Source organism: Callorhinus ursinus, unplaced genomic scaffold (genome assembly GCF_003265705.2).
Source record: "Callorhinus ursinus isolate GAN/ISIS: 27379988/994484 unplaced genomic scaffold, GSC_fseal_2.0 scaffold1, whole genome shotgun sequence".
Taxonomy (NCBI): Eukaryota; Metazoa; Chordata; class Mammalia; order Carnivora; family Otariidae; genus Callorhinus; species Callorhinus ursinus.
This window is the reverse complement of record NW_027397063.1, coordinates 22,481,821-22,501,981: the sequence shown is the minus strand read 5'-3', so window position 1 is coordinate 22,501,981 and position 20,161 is coordinate 22,481,821. Positions and strand designations below refer to the sequence as shown.

At 33.5% G+C, this 20,161-nt stretch overlaps 1 protein-coding gene across 18 annotated transcripts in view; it reads right to left on the bottom strand.

Moving 5' to 3' along the window:
• The window catches only part of ROBO2 (roundabout guidance receptor 2), a 1,626,757-nt gene that overhangs the window by 101,820 nt on the left and 1,504,776 nt on the right, over window positions 1-20,161 (bottom strand). For all 18 annotated transcript variants that reach the window (XM_073891915.1, XM_073891920.1, XM_073891943.1 and 15 more), the window contains 2 exons: window positions 7,357-7,481; window positions 3,120-3,291 (listed from right to left, as the gene is read on the bottom strand). In XM_073891915.1, the coding sequence (XP_073748016.1) occupies window positions 3,120-3,291; window positions 7,357-7,481 (297 nt within the window). The remainder of the gene's footprint in view (window positions 1-3,119; window positions 3,292-7,356; window positions 7,482-20,161) is intronic.

The window sequence follows — 20,161 nt, the reverse complement described above, 5'->3', positions numbered from 1 at the left end:
GAAGGGCCAATTCACAAAACATGAATAATTCTAAATTCAATGAGAAAAATGGGTCTGCATTACTAGAGTAGAATCTATTTATTCAATTTTAAATATTCTTACTGCTTTGTTTCAAATTAAATATCTCTACAGAATTTAGGTAACTTCTTATAACTTGTTTTTATTTTTATATCCCTGAAATCATTAGATATAGCCAAGGACATCTGATTAGTCTCTTTCCTTTTTATTGCTCAAATGAGTAGCTCAATGTCTTTTTAATGAATTTAATCAATAAAGTAATTGAAAATCTCCTGGCCGGAAGGAATTTTCAGTTTCAAACATGTTATGGGTGAAAGATGACCACAGGTTTCCATGACACTGAGGTCAAAGGTTAAATGAACATTTAGGGTTTCCAGTGATCTGTGACCAATTCCATGGTTTTCTTTAACTATGCATTATAAATCCTCAATAAACCATTCATATGAGATCATGGTGTGACATTTACTGTCAACATAATACATAAATACATTTCTTCTCTCTAGTACTTTTGGATGTTATTGGCTGTACTCAGAATTCTCATTACAATTTTCTAATTTTCTGAGAGAAAAAGAGCAGAAGAAAGGAAGAAATGAACAGTGCCAATGAATTAATGAGAAAGTCTTCTAAAAGGATATTTTGAAATTCAAGTATATTGAAGCATCTTCATTCAATCTATAATCAGTAAAATTATCACTCAACAGAACATTTCATCACCATTAGCAATCTCATCTTATATGAACACTTGAGTTAAAAATACCTCCAAGAAAGGAGTCTAAGTGTAAAAATGTAGCAACAGAAACACTATTATAGATGTTTTGCTTATTTCTCTGAATATGACATACGTTTTTTATTCTACATTGGAATTTCAATTGGCTCTAATTTGCCCTGGGTCACACCCTCCAAAAAATGTTCCAAATGAAAATGATAGCTCACGTACCATTAAATTGTTAACCAATCTGAAAAATTCGAAACTATGAATAGATGCTCAAGGCATCAGCCAATGTAGCAAGTTAGTATTTAGAAAGAGTTATTTGTAATAATAATGTGTGTCTGTGTGTGTGTGGTTAGGTCTTGAAGTTACAGTTCTTTATTGTCAAAATCAATAACTCTATAACCTTCGTTCAATGTTTTTGTAAAAGGATCTTGACTTTGTGATTGCTTACTTAAGTAAAAATCAATGTAGGAATTAATATTCAAGCTAGTTGTAGCAAACTGTTCACAGTCATCTCACTCATCAGGTTTAAATTTGTATTCACTTTTTTAGTTTTGACTAGAATAACTACTATTCTAGTAGTTATTCTAGTCTAGAACTACTATTCTAAGCTAGAATAACTACTGTTTTGTTTTGTGAGATTATGTCATCAACCAACACAAGTTCTAAAAAACAAAAGTTCCTTTTCATTTCATCAGAAATGACTCTGAGTATCTGTGATATCATCTGGCTTTTCTAATTCATAAATTTTGTTTTCTACAAATATGGTTTGCCTTTTCCCATGAACAATTTCTTTATTTAGAAACATTTTAGAGTCTGACCTTTGTAAAATAATATAAGTAACTAGATTATAGTAGAGGTCTTCATCATTATACTTAGAATGTTTTATTCTTGTATATAGAAAACAACTTAGGCTATGGCCAGAATATCTTCTTTTCCCAGTGTATGTACCTGGACATTTTTGCTAATGGTGTAAATTTTGCATAAGGACTTAAGAAAGATGAATAATTATCTACTATTTCTTTTAAAAGATACATAGGTATGAAGGAACAAAGATCTTGCCCATCTAAAGAATTTCTTAGCACTGTTGCCCTTGAACCTGACTTGTTTCAGTTCCATGGCAGTAAATTTCTGCAACATCAGCAGGTGTGGCCATTAACAACTGAATGTTCCTGCAACCAATGTTTGTCTGTTCCATTTATTTCTATTCTTGACATGGTGCTGAATCAGGCAATGCCATAGACAGACATTAAAAAATATTTCATTTCTATTAATTTTAAATTACCATTTAATCTACATGTAAATTTGAATTGTATAAAAGTGAATCAAATTTCATGAGCAGAGAAGGAAGAGAATCAGAGAGGTGACAAAACAAAGTTCTTATATCTCAGAAACCAGCAACGGGGAAAGTAAAAGCCCCACAAACCTCACAAATATAGGAGAACAAGAGAGAATTTTTAGTTTAAGACATCAAAGAACAGGGCTTAAATTCATACTCAGAAGCTCACAAAATATCTAAAGTTCCCTACCTATCAAATGTGACAAATAAGCTCTTGGGGGAAATAAAAACAGATTATGAATTTCCTCACATCCTTTTCAACAATCACTATAAATGTAGGTGCCTCAGCTACGATTTATAGTACATAATGTGCAAATAAAAAAAAAACCAAAAAGTTTAGCATCCATCAGTAGTTTGGAAGGTATTTAATTAATTTAACTTAGTGAATGAATAATTAAAAAGTCATAGGATGTCATAATGTGATTAGCTAACCAAGAACTCATCTCTGTTTCCACTGATAATATTAAAGATGATATCTCTTCCTCCTCTAATGAGATAATATTATTAATATCCATTAGAAGCAATCATGTCAGCATAAGACTAAAAAATATACAGATGACACATCTATACACTGGGAGTGTGATGTCATTTATTTAAAATAAAGAATCAGGGCGCCTGGGTGGCTCAGTTGGTTAAGCGACTGCCTTCGGCTCAGGTCATGATCCTGGAGTCCTGGGTTCGAGTCCCACATCGGGCTCCCCGCTCAGCAGGGAGTCTGCTTCTCCCTCTGACCCTCTTCCCTCTTGTGCTCTCTATCTCTCATTCTCTCTCTCTCAAATAAATAAAGTCTTTAAGAAAAAAAAGTCTTAAAAAAAATAAAGAAAGAATCACCCTATTTTTAAAAATAAAATAGATAATCTTTGATATTCTTTTTTGGGACAGTACATGTAGAATTAGAGACTATTAAAAATGATATTTTACCTAGATTCAAACTTAGAAGATAAGCATTCATTTACATGTTTAGCAACTCAGAAAATTTCACTTGGTTAATATGGATCTTGAAATAAAAATTATTATTTTCCTAAAACAAATCTAATAATAATATCGCACCATCAGTAACTTCTAGTTGAGCTTTTGCTAAAATGCTTCCCGCCACAGTTAGAGCCTGGCAGATATAGTAACCCGCATCCGAGCGCTGAATGTTGGTAATCGTGAGGTCTCCGGTTGGCGAAACAGAACATCTACTGTTGGGTTGCTGGGGTTGATTTGGGAAAAGCAAGTTCTGTGGAAGAAACACAATCTCATCAATATCTTTTCCCACTCAGAAGGAAAAATATATTAACACTAGCTATTACAATTACTGGAATATGGTTGGAAAATACATTTATTCTAAAAATATGGTGTTGAAATGATTAAATGTCATATAGGGAGTCTCAGTGGGAAACCTTTTCCAAATCACGGAAAAATAATATGCTTTAAGAAGTCATCATGCTCTAGTCTGAAGGAATAATCATCAAAAAACCCTGAATCTTGGGGCACCTGGGTGGTTCATTGGGTTAAGCTTCTGCCTTCTACTCAGGTTATGATCTTGTGGTCCTTGGAGCAAGCCCCACGTGGGGCTCCCTGCTCGTCGGGGAGTCTGCTTCTCCCTCTCCCTCTGTCCCTCCGCACTTGTGAGCACATGCATACACTCTTTCTCTCAAATAAATAAATAAAATCTTTAAAAAATAATAAAAAAATAAAAACCATAGATCTTTATCTTAACCCTTTACTTTCTCCCTTACTTACTTCCAGTTACTTAGTATCTTTGAAACATGGCTTCCTCATCTGTAAAATGGGCATAACAATGCTCATGTGACTCATCACACATTGTGATAATGTGAATGTAACATTAACTATGCTTGTACTTTATAAACTGCACATTACTAAGGAATGCAAAATAGAATTTCCACTAATCATTCTGAATACTTGATGTAATTACCCGAATTTCTTATGAAGATATTCAAAAGTGTGTGGCTGGGACTGACAGAGAGAGACAGCCAAATCTACTCCTGCTATACAATTTCTGCAGATTGTAATAGCTTTGAAAGGATCTAGATATATATACTACCATCTATGCAAGATGAAGCAAATCATTGAAAATAAAAAGGTGCAGAATGTTTCTGAAGCAGGCATGTGCCCTTAAAGAATTTCAAATATGACTTTTCTATGAAAAATTATTTTACTTTACTATACATCTCACATTAAACACGAGCAGCCTAAACATAAAATTTTAGAAGTTCCTATATGAGAGCAGTAATGTTAACTTGGATGACCTATGCCGCTTTATTGTTGTTCAATTAAGAAAAACATTTGGGTATAACAAATCATATTGAGGTATGTTTCCAAGTTGGATTATAAATAAGAACATATCAATTTTTATGTTGTATTTACTTACAAAAAAGAACATTATAACCCTCTGGGATCTGTTTCTCGACATAGTAATTAATTTTCCAGGTTTGTAATTAAACAGTTTCAATACGTTACAATCAGGAGGTAATAACATTCAATTAAAGGCATAAGACACATTTTCACCTTAAAATGTTTTTACCCTTGAAGTAATACCAATGGAAGAGGATAAAATAGGGTATTAACACTTTTCAATTACGCTAAATGACTTTAATCCTGCGAATGATGTCCTACTTTAATTAGAAGCTCTTCTCTTTATTGCAACATGATGGATGTCCACTTTATTAGATTTGAGTGTGACACTATAAGCCCACTTTACATAAACATTACCATGTTATTAAACCCTTTCTAAAAGAAGTGATGTTTGTGAGCATGTCAGGAATATAATTTCAAAATGCTATTGCCCTCCTATAAAACTTGTATTACTATATAAGGCTAGACATTTTCATGCACATGAAACAATTTGAGAACAAGCTAATTCTCTCATGGAATCCAAATATATTACTGAAATAAACCATCTAAAAGAGAAGGGTCTAAATTTTAAAGCCACTTGAAAATGATACAATAACTCAAAGTATGCACTTTCCTACAATTAGCCATTAGAATACTAATTTACATAGCACTAATACATCAGATGGGCTTAATTCTCTCTGGGATCTCTTCCTCTACAATGTAATATCAGTCCACCTTCTAAATGATTCGTTGACATGGAAAATGGCATATGATTGAGGTTAACCCATCATCTTTATTCCCTGCTTGTGTGATATAGGCACAAGAAAATGGATTACAAGCAAAACCCAGGAATTCTACAAAGCTCTTCTTGCCTTGAAGTGCCTAGGTATCCTATTAGTGCTAATTGGCATTATCAGCACATATTGAGGAATATGGACCATTAAGTCCAGGCTCTTAACTCTCTACTGATGGAGAGTCATAGATCACTGTAAAAACTGGATACTGGAGACAGTAAGACCAATTTATTTTTCCTAATATTCCAATTCATAATTTGAAACTTTACAATTTGCTCAGGCAATTCTCTTTTGTTCTCATTCACAGTCTCTCTCTCTCTCTCTCTCTCCGTCTTTTGCTCTGATGCAAGAGAGATAGATGAAGGAAAGAAAATCAGACCTAAGATTATAATCAAATCAAGTTACCTAACTGGAATTTTTTTCAGAGATTAATATCTCTGGAATTACCTGCCACTTTGTTAAAAAAAAAAAAAAGAAAAAATATTTTAAGCTATTTGATTATCTTTAAAAGCCATTAAAGCAGAATGTAGCATATTTAAATACCATGTTTATTGGGCCACAGGACCAATACACATGTTATGCACTATCTTATGTCAACCTAGAGCTATTTGAGGGCATGTGATTTACACATGATACAGCAGTATTTATATAACAATGAGATATGGGATGATGGAATTTGACTCAATACATGGATTTAAAGTATAAATTTGCAACAAACTGCTTTATATCATTATATTTATAAAATTGATAAATAAGTAATATATTCATAACATTACATTTACTATCAGTGGCTTGAGGGAGTAACTTTGATGGATCCCAAAGCCACCAGGGTGGGTGGAGGGAAAGAGCTACAGGCAAGAGAAAAAATCTTGTCGAGCTACCAGGGCTCTCCAGCGTTCACCCATCCCAGCTTTCTCAGGCACTGTGTGGGTCTTGGGCAGGGGTGACCAGAATGGTGTTGAGCATTTCCTTGGTGCTGGGCATTACATCAGTGTCTGGGTAGTGGGAGACCTCAGGTCCTGGCAGCCCTGGCCTGAGCAGAATTATGAAGATGAGGACTAAGGGGAACTTCTTGATGTCTCTCTACCCAGATAATCATACATAAATTCTCATCAACAGATTCTTTTAATATAGTCTAAAAAATTTCCCATCTCTGGTAAAGTTTCTAGATTTCCTGGGACTCTTAATCATGAAATTCTTCCAGAATTTGGACTAACAACAGAGGGTGCTGAGGTCTTTTCCTGAGAACTGTATGCCTCCTTAAAGATGGTTCTGGGAAGTCTACAACAAAAATATCTCTAGGTCCTTCAGGAATGCACTGATAAGTTCTTAGGCAAAGAACAGTTTTTGGTTTAAGCTGGAAATTCCATTCATTGCCTGAGAACCTAGAGGCTAAGTGCTTGTTCAAGTTTTGACACTAAGTGGAAAAAAAAATAGCATATCCAATTGACTTTGAACAGAGTCTGAAAGGCCATGCTACCCAGAGAGGGCCATGAGTGGACAGATAAGGGCACAGCAAAGACCAGGCAAGTGCTAATTCTTTCTGGTATATAATGTGTTATTTCCTTCTGATATATAATGTGTGATAATGTGCTATCTAACCCCACTATGAACGAATCCAGAAGGGATGATGGAAGTAAATACTTCTCCCACTCTTAAATGGAAGTATCCTTAAGTTAATGATAAAGAAAAGGCATTTATAATATCTCTCTATGTACAGGGATTGCAATTGGTTTCTAGGTAGATTGATAATGGAGATATTGTTTGACTTGTTTACATATGCCTAAGATATTCTAAACACTTTATCTGTACAAATTCATTTGATAATCCCAATGTAGCTTGCTGCAAGGAAGTAAAATTATTTTTCTGTTCAGAGATTTTAAATAGCTACAGAGGTTTTGATTATGCTCTTTAAGATAATTTAGTTACACTGAGTTGTATCTATTCTATGTAAAATACAGAATTTTGGACATTAATACTGGAAAATAACATTATATAGAACATCCAACTCTCACTTATTTTAGAATTAATTGTTCTTTTTTTTAGAAATAAAATAAATTCAACACCGATAACAGGAAAGGCGAGACAAACTTTGAGGAGCACCAGAGACAGAGTTCAGAGATTTCAGAAAAGCAGTCAAAGTTCACACTCACCTGGCTGCCTTCTTTTTGCCAAAAAACAGCTGGCTGTGGGTTTCCTTTAGTTTCACAGGGAAATGTCACTGTTCGACCTTGAGCAACAATCTGATCTCTTGGCCTAACCACAAACTGTGGAGGAGCTATAATTTAAAAGGAAAGAAAGTGTATAAATATCAACCATTGACAAAGAAAAAGATATCAAAGGGAAAATCTGGTGGATTGCTCAGAGCCAGACAGAAGCTACAGTTTTTAATTTTTTTCTATTTTTAAAGCATTTTTCAACACACAATGGGGGAAGAAGAAAAGCACTCTATCAAATGTAAGGAAAAGAAAATTTATTAGTAGACACTTCCTAAATGTTGTACATAATAATCATATAGCCCATATATTTGCATAGGAAAATAGATTTTTCATGATATTTTAATGTTTTTTTAAAGAAAAATATGGTTTCCCAATTTGGTTTTGCTATTTGAATAAAGATAAAAAAGAATCACTTCATTACACAAGTATCTCCTTCTTCTGAAATTAGTCTATTCACAGATATTGACCATTCCTGTAATATTTATAAGATATTGTTCTACACGCAGGGATACCAGAAGCCTTAGAATATGATCCTTATCCTCAAAGTGCTTATATTCTAGAATTGACGAGTTAAAGTGTTGAAGACATCAAAGAATTAAAGAACTGGGAATTACATACAAAGATAACTAATGATATAATGACATGTTTGAAAATGGTTGATTCTACTTAATTCATTTCATTTAGATAAATAAGCATTAGTCAGACAATTGCTATGTTCCCCTACTGGACACAAGGATACAGAGATAAAAAAATATATCTATCCTGCAGGCTTCAAGGAACTCACAACCTAATGGGAAACACAAAACATGATGATGACAACAGCAAAAGCAAGGTAAAACAATTATCTAAGACTATGCTAAGTTCAATGATAGACATGCTTTCAGAGCACAGCATAGGGGCATTTAAATCCTAGTACATATAAGAAATGTGACAGGACTTGAAGAGAAAAGGATCCCTTTGTGTTATGGCAGCTGTGAAAGGCTTTATGCAGAAAATACACATTATGGGGACTTTGAGGAAAGGGCAGCATTTAGATAAGTGGAGAAATGAACACATTCCAAGCAAGGAGCTTACTGAGCAAAGTGCAGGAAGCAAGAACACATCCAGCGTACAGTGTGTATTCTGGCAGAAATGAAGGGTCTCAGTTGTGTAAACATCATTGGCTGAATTTGGATTTAGATTTGGATGTAGCTTAAGAAAGTCCTGAGAAGCCAAAGTGGGGATTTTGTTCAGGGTCTTTTTAATCTAAGAAGTGACAGATGCAAAGCAAAATCGTTAGATGCCTTAACCCTTTAATGAATATAGTATGGACTGTGAGGGAGGCAGATCAGTGAATAAAGTAGGAACTCTGGTTGGAAGATGAGGGGAATGATGTAGGCAAAAATAATGAGATCTAGGCATGGGTAACGCCAATAGAAAAGAAACTGAAGGGATGGGGGGGGTAAAAATCCTAAGAAAGTTCAAGTTTAAATTGGGAGCCAAGTGAAAGACAGTAGACAGTATAACTGGAAGTTTTCACAAGGACATCTTCTTCATACCAAAACCCACTTCCGCTGACAAGAAAACAGCATGTTTATTCCATGACTTTTCTCATCATCTGTTTACACTTTAAATCGTTGCTTATGCTAGAAAATGGAGGATGAAAAAATTTTTTAAATCAACTCTAATTTTTAAAACCTGCTGTCCATGGCAACCATCCCAAAATTTGAACTCTAAAGGATTAGAACAATAAATGACATTCAGTTGAAGTCTTTACCCAGAATTCTTTCAGCCCTTCAGGAATACAAAAGAGCAGGTCCAAGAACAAAGTAAATGTAGGGTAGCCTCAAACATACAACCAAGGACTCATTCTTACAAGAATGCTAGTGTAGAAAGAGCAGCAGATTTTTTTTTTAATTCACTGAGATTTGTAGTGACTTAGTTTTTGGGTTCTATTATACTGCCTCCTAACTCAACCCATTCAACACATACCCCAGGGACAGTGGGGATAAATCTACTAAGTGAAATTTTCTTCTATAACTATAGATAACAGTAGACCCAGTCTAACAGTATGGAGAACCCAGATTTATGGATCTATTTGAGCAGAATGTGGTTTATGTTGCCTTGCATTTTCAGGAGATTACTTGCTTCTTACAATCTTCTTGTTATTTCTACACAATTTCACTGAATCAGCAGATACACTGATTTTTGTTCCATGTTTTCTAATAGGAATGATAGATTAAATCAATGTTACAAAATTACTTCAGGGACGACTCTTAAAACACTGCAATGTCCATTTTTCAGGGAAGATATGAAACCATTGGATTATTTATACCAAAAAAGACTTAAGATTGGTCTCTATTATCTCCAATATCCAAGAAAAATAATATGTATTAAGCAAAATTTAAAGATCAAATATAGTTCCCATTTTTTAGTAATCCTATGAAAGACAAGTTTAGTGCCAATATGGATACTAAGTCAGAGTAACTTAGCTTATACCTCATTATCAAAAATTAAAAAAAAATCACTTAACAGTCTGATAAAAGTCACACATTCAGCTTATCTGTTCATTTGTACTGCTTTGGACTAGAAAGAATTTAAATTGGCTCATATAACTGGTTAGTAAAATCTTAGAGCCCAATTTGTGCTATGAAGTCCTTCTTTATATAATTCATTTTTAAAATGTAATAGTTGAGAATACACATGATTGAAGTCACCAAATAAAACATCAAGTGAAAAGAATGAAAATATATTTTATAGTCTTAAGTATATTATGCTCACCCTGTATCTGTCTACCCATCTACTTCAGTAAAATTAACATCTATACTTTAATTACAATCACATATCTCCTTGTATTTAATATTTTAAGCTTTTAAGAACTTTGTAGTAGATAAGTGATTTTGCAAAATGCTTTTGGAATCTAGATCCTACAATTTTAACCAGCTGCAGAAACATAGCCACCCCCCGCCCCCCAAAAAGGGCTGGCAAATGACCACAACTATCTCTCCACTTTTCTGAAAAGATATGATTCATTCATTTATTCATTCAAAATGCACTGATTGACTACAAATTATGAGACATTCTGTTGGGTACAGGGGATGGAAAGCCAAATAAAAAATTGGCAGATACTTCCAAGTAAATAAGTAAATAAACACAAATGGAGCATAGTTTGATTTGTATAATAATACAAGAAGCAGAGGGCACTGGGTGAGAAAGTTTGGAAGAGCAGCAAATAGACTGGGTGATGAAGAAAAAAGAGGCCAGATGCCAGACAGGGCCATGGTTGAGTTGTGTTTTAAAGCACAAGTAAGAGTTCACTGGATGAAGAGGAGTAAGGTCACTTGGAAAGAGAGAAGCAGACATAAGGCAGAGACTTGAGGAGCTGGATGTGTTAGGGGAGTGTAAATGGTCTTAAGAATAAAATCAGAGATGCAGAAGTGATATAAATAGGGCCATATAATTTATGCTAAAAGAACTTAAACTTTGCCCTGAAAGCTACGGAGATCTGTGCGAAGACGTTTATGCAAGAAATATGTAGTAAGATTTATGTTTTAGAAAGAATGCTTTTTCTAAAGAAAGGACAGATGTGAGGTGGGAAAATCTTAGCAAGTTAGGGCAGAAAATCCAGTTGAGAATTGTTAGTCATAGTAGCACCTTAAGAGAACATTTCATCAGAACTCTTAAAGGACAAAGAAATTCTGTAATATTATAATGTAACATTTACTAATACTGATATGATCTATGAAGACCAGGAAATCATAATTTTTGAGTTTTTAACCAATATTGAATTTCTTTAAAAACCCCTAACAAAATAACTACCAGCATTTGTGTTATTCATACTATGAAGAATTCTTTCATATGACTTTTACTTATATTCTATTTTTATTCCAAGTTATTATAAATACACCCTATTTCTAACATACCAAATAGTTTCTTGTCATCAGAACCTAAGCCACACTGCTCTCACTGGAATGGGATTCCCCTTATTATTTTTAAAATTAAACAAACAAAATACAGATATTAAAGCTAAGCAAAAAAATTTAAGAGTATTTAAGTGTCTCAAAATGTACATCCTTTCCTATTGTCACTTAACGTTGGACCACCGAAACAAATTGCATCAATCTCTTTTACTTCTGTAGACTCTCTCTGCTCAAGATCTATATTGCAATCTCCTGTGAAGGCCTATCAGCTGAAGGAATTTATTTTTGAGGTTTTAAAATGAAAAACTGCATCAATAATTCTTTTGCTAACATTTCACATTTTCAGTATTTCTGCCAGGTGGCAGTGAAAATGGTTTGAAAAGACAGTATTTGGCTGATGGCACCGATGGGAGGGAGTAGGCAGAGAGGTGGCATTTTATCAATACAGCAAGGTAGCACAAATTGTGCTCTATATAAAATGGATTTTCTATGATGGCTCTCATTAAACATAAAGAAAAACCATGATTGGGTCCTCAAGATGACAATTCCAAACACATGTTTAAACCCAATGTGCATTAAAAAGGTTGAGTTATGAGCTCCAGAAGAATATGCTAGTGATAGAAATGGCAATTCTCTTACATATTTTCTAAGAGAGAAGACTATAAAATACATATTTATATCTTCTCTAAAATCCAAAAGCGGTAGACAAATCTTTTGTAGTTGTGACATAATAACATAGTTGCTTAATCTGTTAAGTGATTATACCTTATTGTTACAGCTATCACAGGAAATGAGATGAAGAAAACAGTGGTACCATTCAGTGTTCGATGGATACTTCCAACTGAAAAACAATAGCTTTATAAGAAGAGTGGGTTATGTGATTTCCAGAAAGTAGACCCAAATATAAAAAGGTCAGTGGAATTAGAGGTCTGGTATTGTTCACTTGAAACGGCATTTTTGAGAATTTAAATACAATGCACACTAAATTAGATTTGATTTCTGCTAAATTATGCTTTGATACTGCATTCAGCCCAAGCTGGCTTCCATCAAAGTCAGGCTACAGCTCTGTTATGCTAATGCCTGCTGGTGGAAGTGAGTGGGTGTTATGGAAATCAGATGGCTGAACATGAGTAGGAGGCACAGGCCATGCGTGAGGTGGGCTTGGAGATGAGGGGCTGAGGAGACCTAAAGGTTAATCCCATCATGTTCGAGTTGTTTTTACAGCAAAATATGACTTTCTATGGCAGACGTGAACATGGAGATAGTCATGCAGCAGTTGCATATATTAATATGTGACAGGATGGTTACAGGCACAGTCTGCTGAGCTTTCTTTGGGTATAATTGTTGCCTGAGTAAGTAAGCTTCTTATTCTGTAATAAACATTTTGAACTTTATCTTAAGCAAGTAGAAAATATTTTTTTTGCTATTTAACATTTTTGCTTGTTACATTCTAATATATTCTATAAGCCTATTTGAAGAGCACACTCATTTATCATATGCTTGTGTTAAAGATTTGCTGAGTCACAAATTGCTTAATACAAGGACAATAATTAACATTAATTGTGTGTTCATTCAATGCCAGGCAGTGTGTTAAGCCATTCACAGGCATTATCTCACTTAATACTCACAGAACTCTATGTACGAACTACTACCATTATGATATGAAGATCATCAAACTAAATCTTATAAAGGGCACATAGGTTTTTAAAGATTAAAAGCACTAGATCGGAGGACAGGTTTGACTTATGGTCCATCTAATGCCATAGTTGGACCTCTTAAACATTGAGCTTTTAGATTAATTCAGTTTACTTCAAACCATGATCTGACTAAAATTTGCCATCTCTAGTACCACACAGAAGGATAAGAATCATATGCTATGATTTCCGATATGGTACAAGGATGTTAAAATCATAACATTATGTTTTTCCTGAATAATTGCTTTTATTATTAAAGTAGCATAAAACCTATGATCTTGCTCTTTCTGTGCTACTGAAAAGTACAACCTTTCTCAAGTATACTTATTTCAAGTCATTCTTTATTCAAAAACCTACAGTGCTTTTCTTATAGCTTGCCCTTGCAATGCTTGCAAATTGTTCCCCTCAGTGTAGCATTCCACTACACTGGCCTGAGATTTTACCATCCTGACACTCACTTGTCCCCAGACCAGCTGTGGTATTTCAGCAGAACAGTCTACTTTTAACCACTTGCACATGTATTGGCTTGTTCCCTAGGTTGACCCATCTCATTATCTATTATTCTTTGATCCAACTTGTTGACAATGATTAACCTGAGCACACTCTATGTTCTACTTTTTTTGTGTTCTTTCCACTTTAAGATACCTGTTCTTGCTTGCATTGCCTTTTGTCTCTATTCTTCCCCCTGCCTGGGTGTCTTGCTTCCTCAGTTCAGTTGTAATCTCTTACTGGAATCGGGGGCTACCATTTTGCATTGAAATGGAATCTTTATTTGGCCTGAAAAAGTCCCATTTAGTGAATGCTAAATGAATGTCTTGAAATAGGATATTAAAAACAAAAAGTTCTTGATCTAAAGAAAATACTCAATGTTTTTTCCATTTTATCATATTGGAAGGATATGACACATTCCCACCAGAGACAGTGACTCACTATTGTAGTAATTTGGGTGGAGGAATGCCAAAGAAAATATGTTGTTTGAAAATAATCTCCCAACTGATTCTGATATGTCCCTCTGTAGAGATTGCCCCTGTACCATATTGGAAATTTATGACAGAAAGACTACAAATGAGTAGCCACCATTCCAAAGTGACAACAACAATATAGAAAAATAGAGGAATTGTGTAACAACCAATTCTATATTTTCCTGAAAAGATTTAGTTAATAGGCTTACCCCCACCAACAATAAACACGGTGAGAAGCCATTTCATTAAAATGCAATATAGAGTGGGATTAAGAGATGAATGTTTACTTAGTTTATCATCAGAACAGACTAACTTCTAATTGGTAAATGATTGTTTCTTCAACTTACTTAATTCTATTTAATTTTTACTATTTAGCACTTCATTTGACTTCAAAAGAATTTCTGTTAATAATATTGGAAATGTATAATGTCATATTGGAAATGTATGATTTGAAGCTTATTAACACATAATTCATCTCAGAGGAAGCAGTGCATTTATAAGGGAAAACAATTTAGGGATAAACGATTTAAAATAATCACTTTTATAAAGCCTGCTTAATCACATTTTATTCATTTGTCATTATTTTCAAGGAATACAAGTAATTAAATTGCTAAATTACCTACCTTTCCAGTTAACCTCTTATTGAGTTCATGGCAATAACTCTTCCATTTGAGTGCTATGCCTTCTTTCTCAGCCAGTACCTTACTTCTAGCTAATATTAAAAATTCCATGGTAAAATTCCAAAATCTATAGCTTTCCTTTCAACAATAATCTAGTAATTATCTATAGATATGCTTCTTCATTAATCTAGTATCTTTTTATAAATATAAATACATATAAATTTATCCCTACATTTGCTTCCTTAATGTCAGTATGAAAAAATAAAAATACTAAATGAAATACTGCTTCCATAAATATGAAGAGAAACGTAAATGTTCAAAGGCAATAGAATGGCTACAAAAAATCACAATTCTTATATTCTTCATCTATTTAGACTTTGCTTTCTACTCTACCCATGAAACATCTCACATATACAAATTGCATTCAATCTCGTATGAATAAAGACATGTTGCAATTATGTAGCTATTTTAGAACTACTTCTGTTTATTAAACTGAAGAATTATGTTGGTGGAACCAGAATTTTTTCCATGTAAATAATATTTATTGGCTTTAGCAAGTCCATTTCAATCCTCTAATGGTATTAAATAGTTCTACATTGCAAAAAGAAAAAAAATGTTCTACATTGCAATAAACATAGTAGTTAGTTCCTAAAGTAACTAAGTTGGATATGTTTTAAGATAATTTTAAACTTTATTATATTCCAGTTTGCTAAAATAGATTTCATTTTGATTATAGGTAAGTATAGGAAATCCTGTTAAATATAGGAAATCATCCTGAGATTCAACATGCAAATTTCACAGACATTCTGAATTCCACAAAAGTTATAAATTGAGAATGCCTAGAAAAATCTGACAAATTTTAAACAAATTCTGAATTGTCAAGCACATTTTCCTATATTACTCTGTCCATTATCAATAGGAGTTTTACTTTTCAACTGGCTTTCCTGACTGACTAAAATACTGAGAACAAAATAAATTTTTTTTCTCTAAGGGACTGTTCATTCTCAAAAACAAAAAACAAACAAATAAAAAACAAACTATTAGCTTAAAAGGTAATGAATTATTAAATAAAGCAATATTTACATTATATTTTTAAATGATCTCATTTTTCATCAACAGAAAGACAATAGTTTAATGAGTAGTGAAAAAAATTCTATCTAGATCCTAACCTGGGAAAACTAGACATTTCCGCATTGCAGATAGAAGGGGCTGTAAGTATGGGGTTGTGGAGGGGATTCTTCAAGTAAATGGTGAGACAAGACATTCATTTTCACTCACTTAACCTGTCAACTTGCCAGAACTGTCATGTCAGCACTCCAGCTAACCCACGAAGGCTGATCACATCCCATTATCTCATTTTTTTTTAGAAAAAGATTGCATGAAGATGCCAATCAGAAAAAAAAAAGAAAAAAAAACTTGCAACCAAGAAACAAATGTACTGATGCTGAAGGGCTGCTTAGTTAACGGAATTTTAATATGCAACTGCAATGTTTCTTAATAACATTAATTACACGCTTAGTAAGGCACCATCCTAACTCATTAGTGCCTTCTTTTTGTTGTATTTTATCTCCTACTAGCAGAATGGGGACTATGTGATTGGCCTGCTACCATTAATGTTGCTTAATCTTTTTATAGAACTATTTAAAGCTGCTTGCATAAACATTTTCTAGGCAAGTATTACCTATGTATGCATATGTGTGTATCAATTAACTGAACCAACATTTAGCTTGCCCCACCACATGTGTTATGCTAGACCTAGAGGCAGCAAAAAGATAAATATAACAATGTATTTACTAACAAAGAGTTAATAGTTTTGTAGAACAGATGAAAATAATATTCCTAATAAATCTAGAAAGCAATGCTTGCCATAAGAGATTTTAAAAGGCATTCAGATATATTTTAACTCAAAATTTAATTTAACTTGGTAGCTTACATATTTTTAATGAATCTAATTATGAGCTACTCCCTTGAGTGATATTTAATATGTTTAAATAAGTAATGTCATAATTCAAATGTCATGCATATAATTTTTAGGTGTAATGCACATCATATCTATTTTATAGTACACAGAAATATACACACACACATATATAGATATATATATATATATATCATGATATCTCTTTCTATCAAATCACAAATTACTATAACATGTAAATGAAAATTTTGACTATCTTAGAAGGTATTAAAATATGTTTACTATTTCTTTCTGGCAATAGCCAGTGAAATCTCTCAATACTAATCTCCTAACAACGTTTCAGTCCAGAGTTTTTATATTATTTTGATGTTTGATATTTATAGTACTTTAATTTCAACTACTAAGTTAACATATTTAGTGTTTATTTTATTCTTAATTTAGTAAACACTAAAATTAATGACTATTTAAGATTTTTGATACTTAGGTTAAGAAAATGGAGTAAAGGCTTATTGTTCCACTTTCCTCTATTTACTACAAGGTAAATTAATATTATAGATAAACTACGATAGCCCAAAACCACAAATGGTGAAGTAGTCCTGCCAAACATAGTCAAGTCTGGAAAAAATGGGAGAAAGCATGGTAAATACCAACTAGCCTCTATTCACAATCCTCTATCAATGCCAATTTCACAAAAACTACCTGTCAACAATGTGAGAACCCATCCCATGGTCCTTTGATGAGAAGAAGAAAAAAAAAATTAGAGTTAAGAAGGAGTCTTAGGAAATATGAGATATGACTGTAGAAAACCAGTTAAAATGCAGAAGTTGAGGAGAAGGTACTGAAGGAAAGGAAAAGCCAAGCCTAATGTGAATGGCAAAATTGCAGGGTGGCCTCCATAACTTTCAGTTCCTGGAGACACTCCCATGATTATGTTATGTCTCATGACGAAGGAATTTTGCCAATGTAATTAAGGTTACTAATCAGTTGACCCTAAGATAGAATAATCAGATGGACCTAACCTAATTAAATAAGACATTTCCATCAGGAAAGTTTCTCTAGCTGATAGCAGAATGGGAAGTCAGAGAGATATAAAGCAAAGCACATGAAAGATTCAACAGACCATTGCTGAATTTGAAGGTTGTGATGGCCATGTACAAAGGTTGGCAAGTGAACTGGGACCTATTGCTGGTAGCCAACAAGGACATGGGACTTTAATCCTATAGCCACAAAGTACTTAATTCTGCCAACAAAACTGAATGAATTTTGAAGTGGAGTCTTCTGGAGAGTTTCCAGAAAAGAGCTCAGCCTGATCAAAACCTTGATTTTGGCCTGTGAAATGCTAGGAAAAAGAACTCCGATGAGTCTGTTGGGGCTTCTTACCTATAGAACTGTGGCCTCATAACTGGGTGCTAATGAAGTTGCTCAATTTGTAGTAATTTGTTAGGCAGCAGTAGAAAACTAATACATCTAAAAGCCATTTTTATCATGAAGCAGGGATTATGAAGAAAGATGAAGAGGGAATTTCATATGGACTGCAGACAGTTTCTAACTTAAATAGATCTGCTGTTTACCATCAGAGTCACTAGCATACCGAGAAGAAATAAAATCTTTTTTGATAAACTACTCAAGATAATGTCCATGTAGAGGCTGCTGAATGACCCTGGTACTTCCCATTCTCTCTTCTCCAAACATGCAAACCCTAATCTTCAGCAGTTAACTAAATGATTAATAATCAGGTGGGGTCTAAAAACAGGATCTATGTAAAATAAAATAAAACAAGCTGCACACTAACTAATTGTTTAATTATTGATAGAAAGAACATAATCAATTAGTTAACAAAAGAAAAAGAATCTTTTATCTTCAAATAATTACCCAAGGAAACACAGCAATACTTAGAACTAAATAGTTGTCCATAGTCTAAATGAAATTACATACCACAGGGCCTCTCTTTTTAAAAAGAATCAAACTTAAAAAAAAAATAAAACCCTCAAAATGGGATTAAAGAGCTCAAAGGCAACTGGAGGTGAAGACTATTATACTTAAGGTTAGCAAGGAAATGATGAAAAGAGAAAACAAAATTAAATAAATAAAATATATTTTGAAAAATATATTTTAGATACCAAAAAAATGATAATTGCAATTGAAAAAGTCAGGGAGATAATATAAGCATTATGAAATCAGACAATATGAAATAAAAATGATGACTTCAAAATTATTATACAGAAGTTAATAAATATGGAATTAAGACAAAGGAAAGCCAACATTACTCATGGGAGACAGAAAAAGTGAGACAGAAAAAAATAGTCAAAGATAAAAGAGAAGAAAACACTCTTGAAATAGAGTAAATTAAAGCATGAATCCACAGATTCAAGGGCTTGTGTCCTGGGGATATTAGATACAGGGTGATCGGGACCAAGATATAATCCAGCAAGTTTCTAGAAGAGACTACATTGGTCTTCAAATGGTAAGAGGGAATCTCAGCCAAAGATAAAAATATTCCATAAACCTCAGACTTCACTACAGTACAATTCCAATTCTAAAACAACCCAACATTTCCAGCAAGGTATGAGAAAAAAAAATATGACTCAATAATTTTATACCTATCCTCTACTTTAGAGGCAATGAACAGACATTGTCAAACACATAGGCCCTTGCAGAAGAATCAAGTCGGTGACTAAAACCAGCCAAGCATAAGTAGCTAGCACTTGTTTTTCACTTTAAGAATTAGCATTAGCTTGAGATATTTTAAACGTTTCACATTATGGAAACTCTCTTGGAATGTACAAGACAAAACAGAATGCATTTTTTTAACCTACTATTTAATCAAAACATACGGAGCAATGAAAAACGTGATGCTTAATAAAAATTAAATGGGACTCTGAATAAGGTAGCTAATTAGCGCCAGGTGCAGGAAACATTAAGTGCTTGTAGGACAGAGATGATTGCCTCAGGTCATGGGGTAACAGCTTGTCCAAGGAAGAAAGTCTGCAGGGAATAAAAGTAGAGGTTTCCTTCCAAGACACACTCCGGACGCCTTTTGCAGAAAAGTGGATCTTGACATGAAAGGGTTCATATATAATACCTACATGTTTTCTGATTTAAAAAAAAGCCTGGAATATTTCCAATATTAAGTTAAATTATATACAGCACATAAAATTTTCCAGATTTCAAGGTGGGATGGAGGGTGGTGGTGTCAGAAAGATCAGTTGTGTTATTCTGTAAGTAATGTCTGCTTTATAATTTGCCTTGAATGAATTTTCAAATACTAACTTTTTATTGGACATCTTAGTGGTCTCAATAATGTGTTTTAGAGCATGTTAAAACAAAACTACACTTCAGCTCAAAATGGAACTTTCTAAAATGAGGATATGTTTAATTTTTGTGTTTAAGCTGTGAAAAGATTTGAAAAAATAAACAAAGTCCCTATAGATTTTTGTTTAGAACAGTGGCTACTTCTTTAAAACAATAATTAAAAAATGGGAATTTTGTCTCAAACATATATATTTCTCAGTACCTACAAACTCTTGCGTGGCCATTTATATTCTTCCATCAAAAGGAAACATGCTTTTGAGTCACTAAATAAGGAAATACTTAGAAGATTCCATAAAGTTGTGTATTGTCAGTTTGTTTTTGATATTTTAGACAA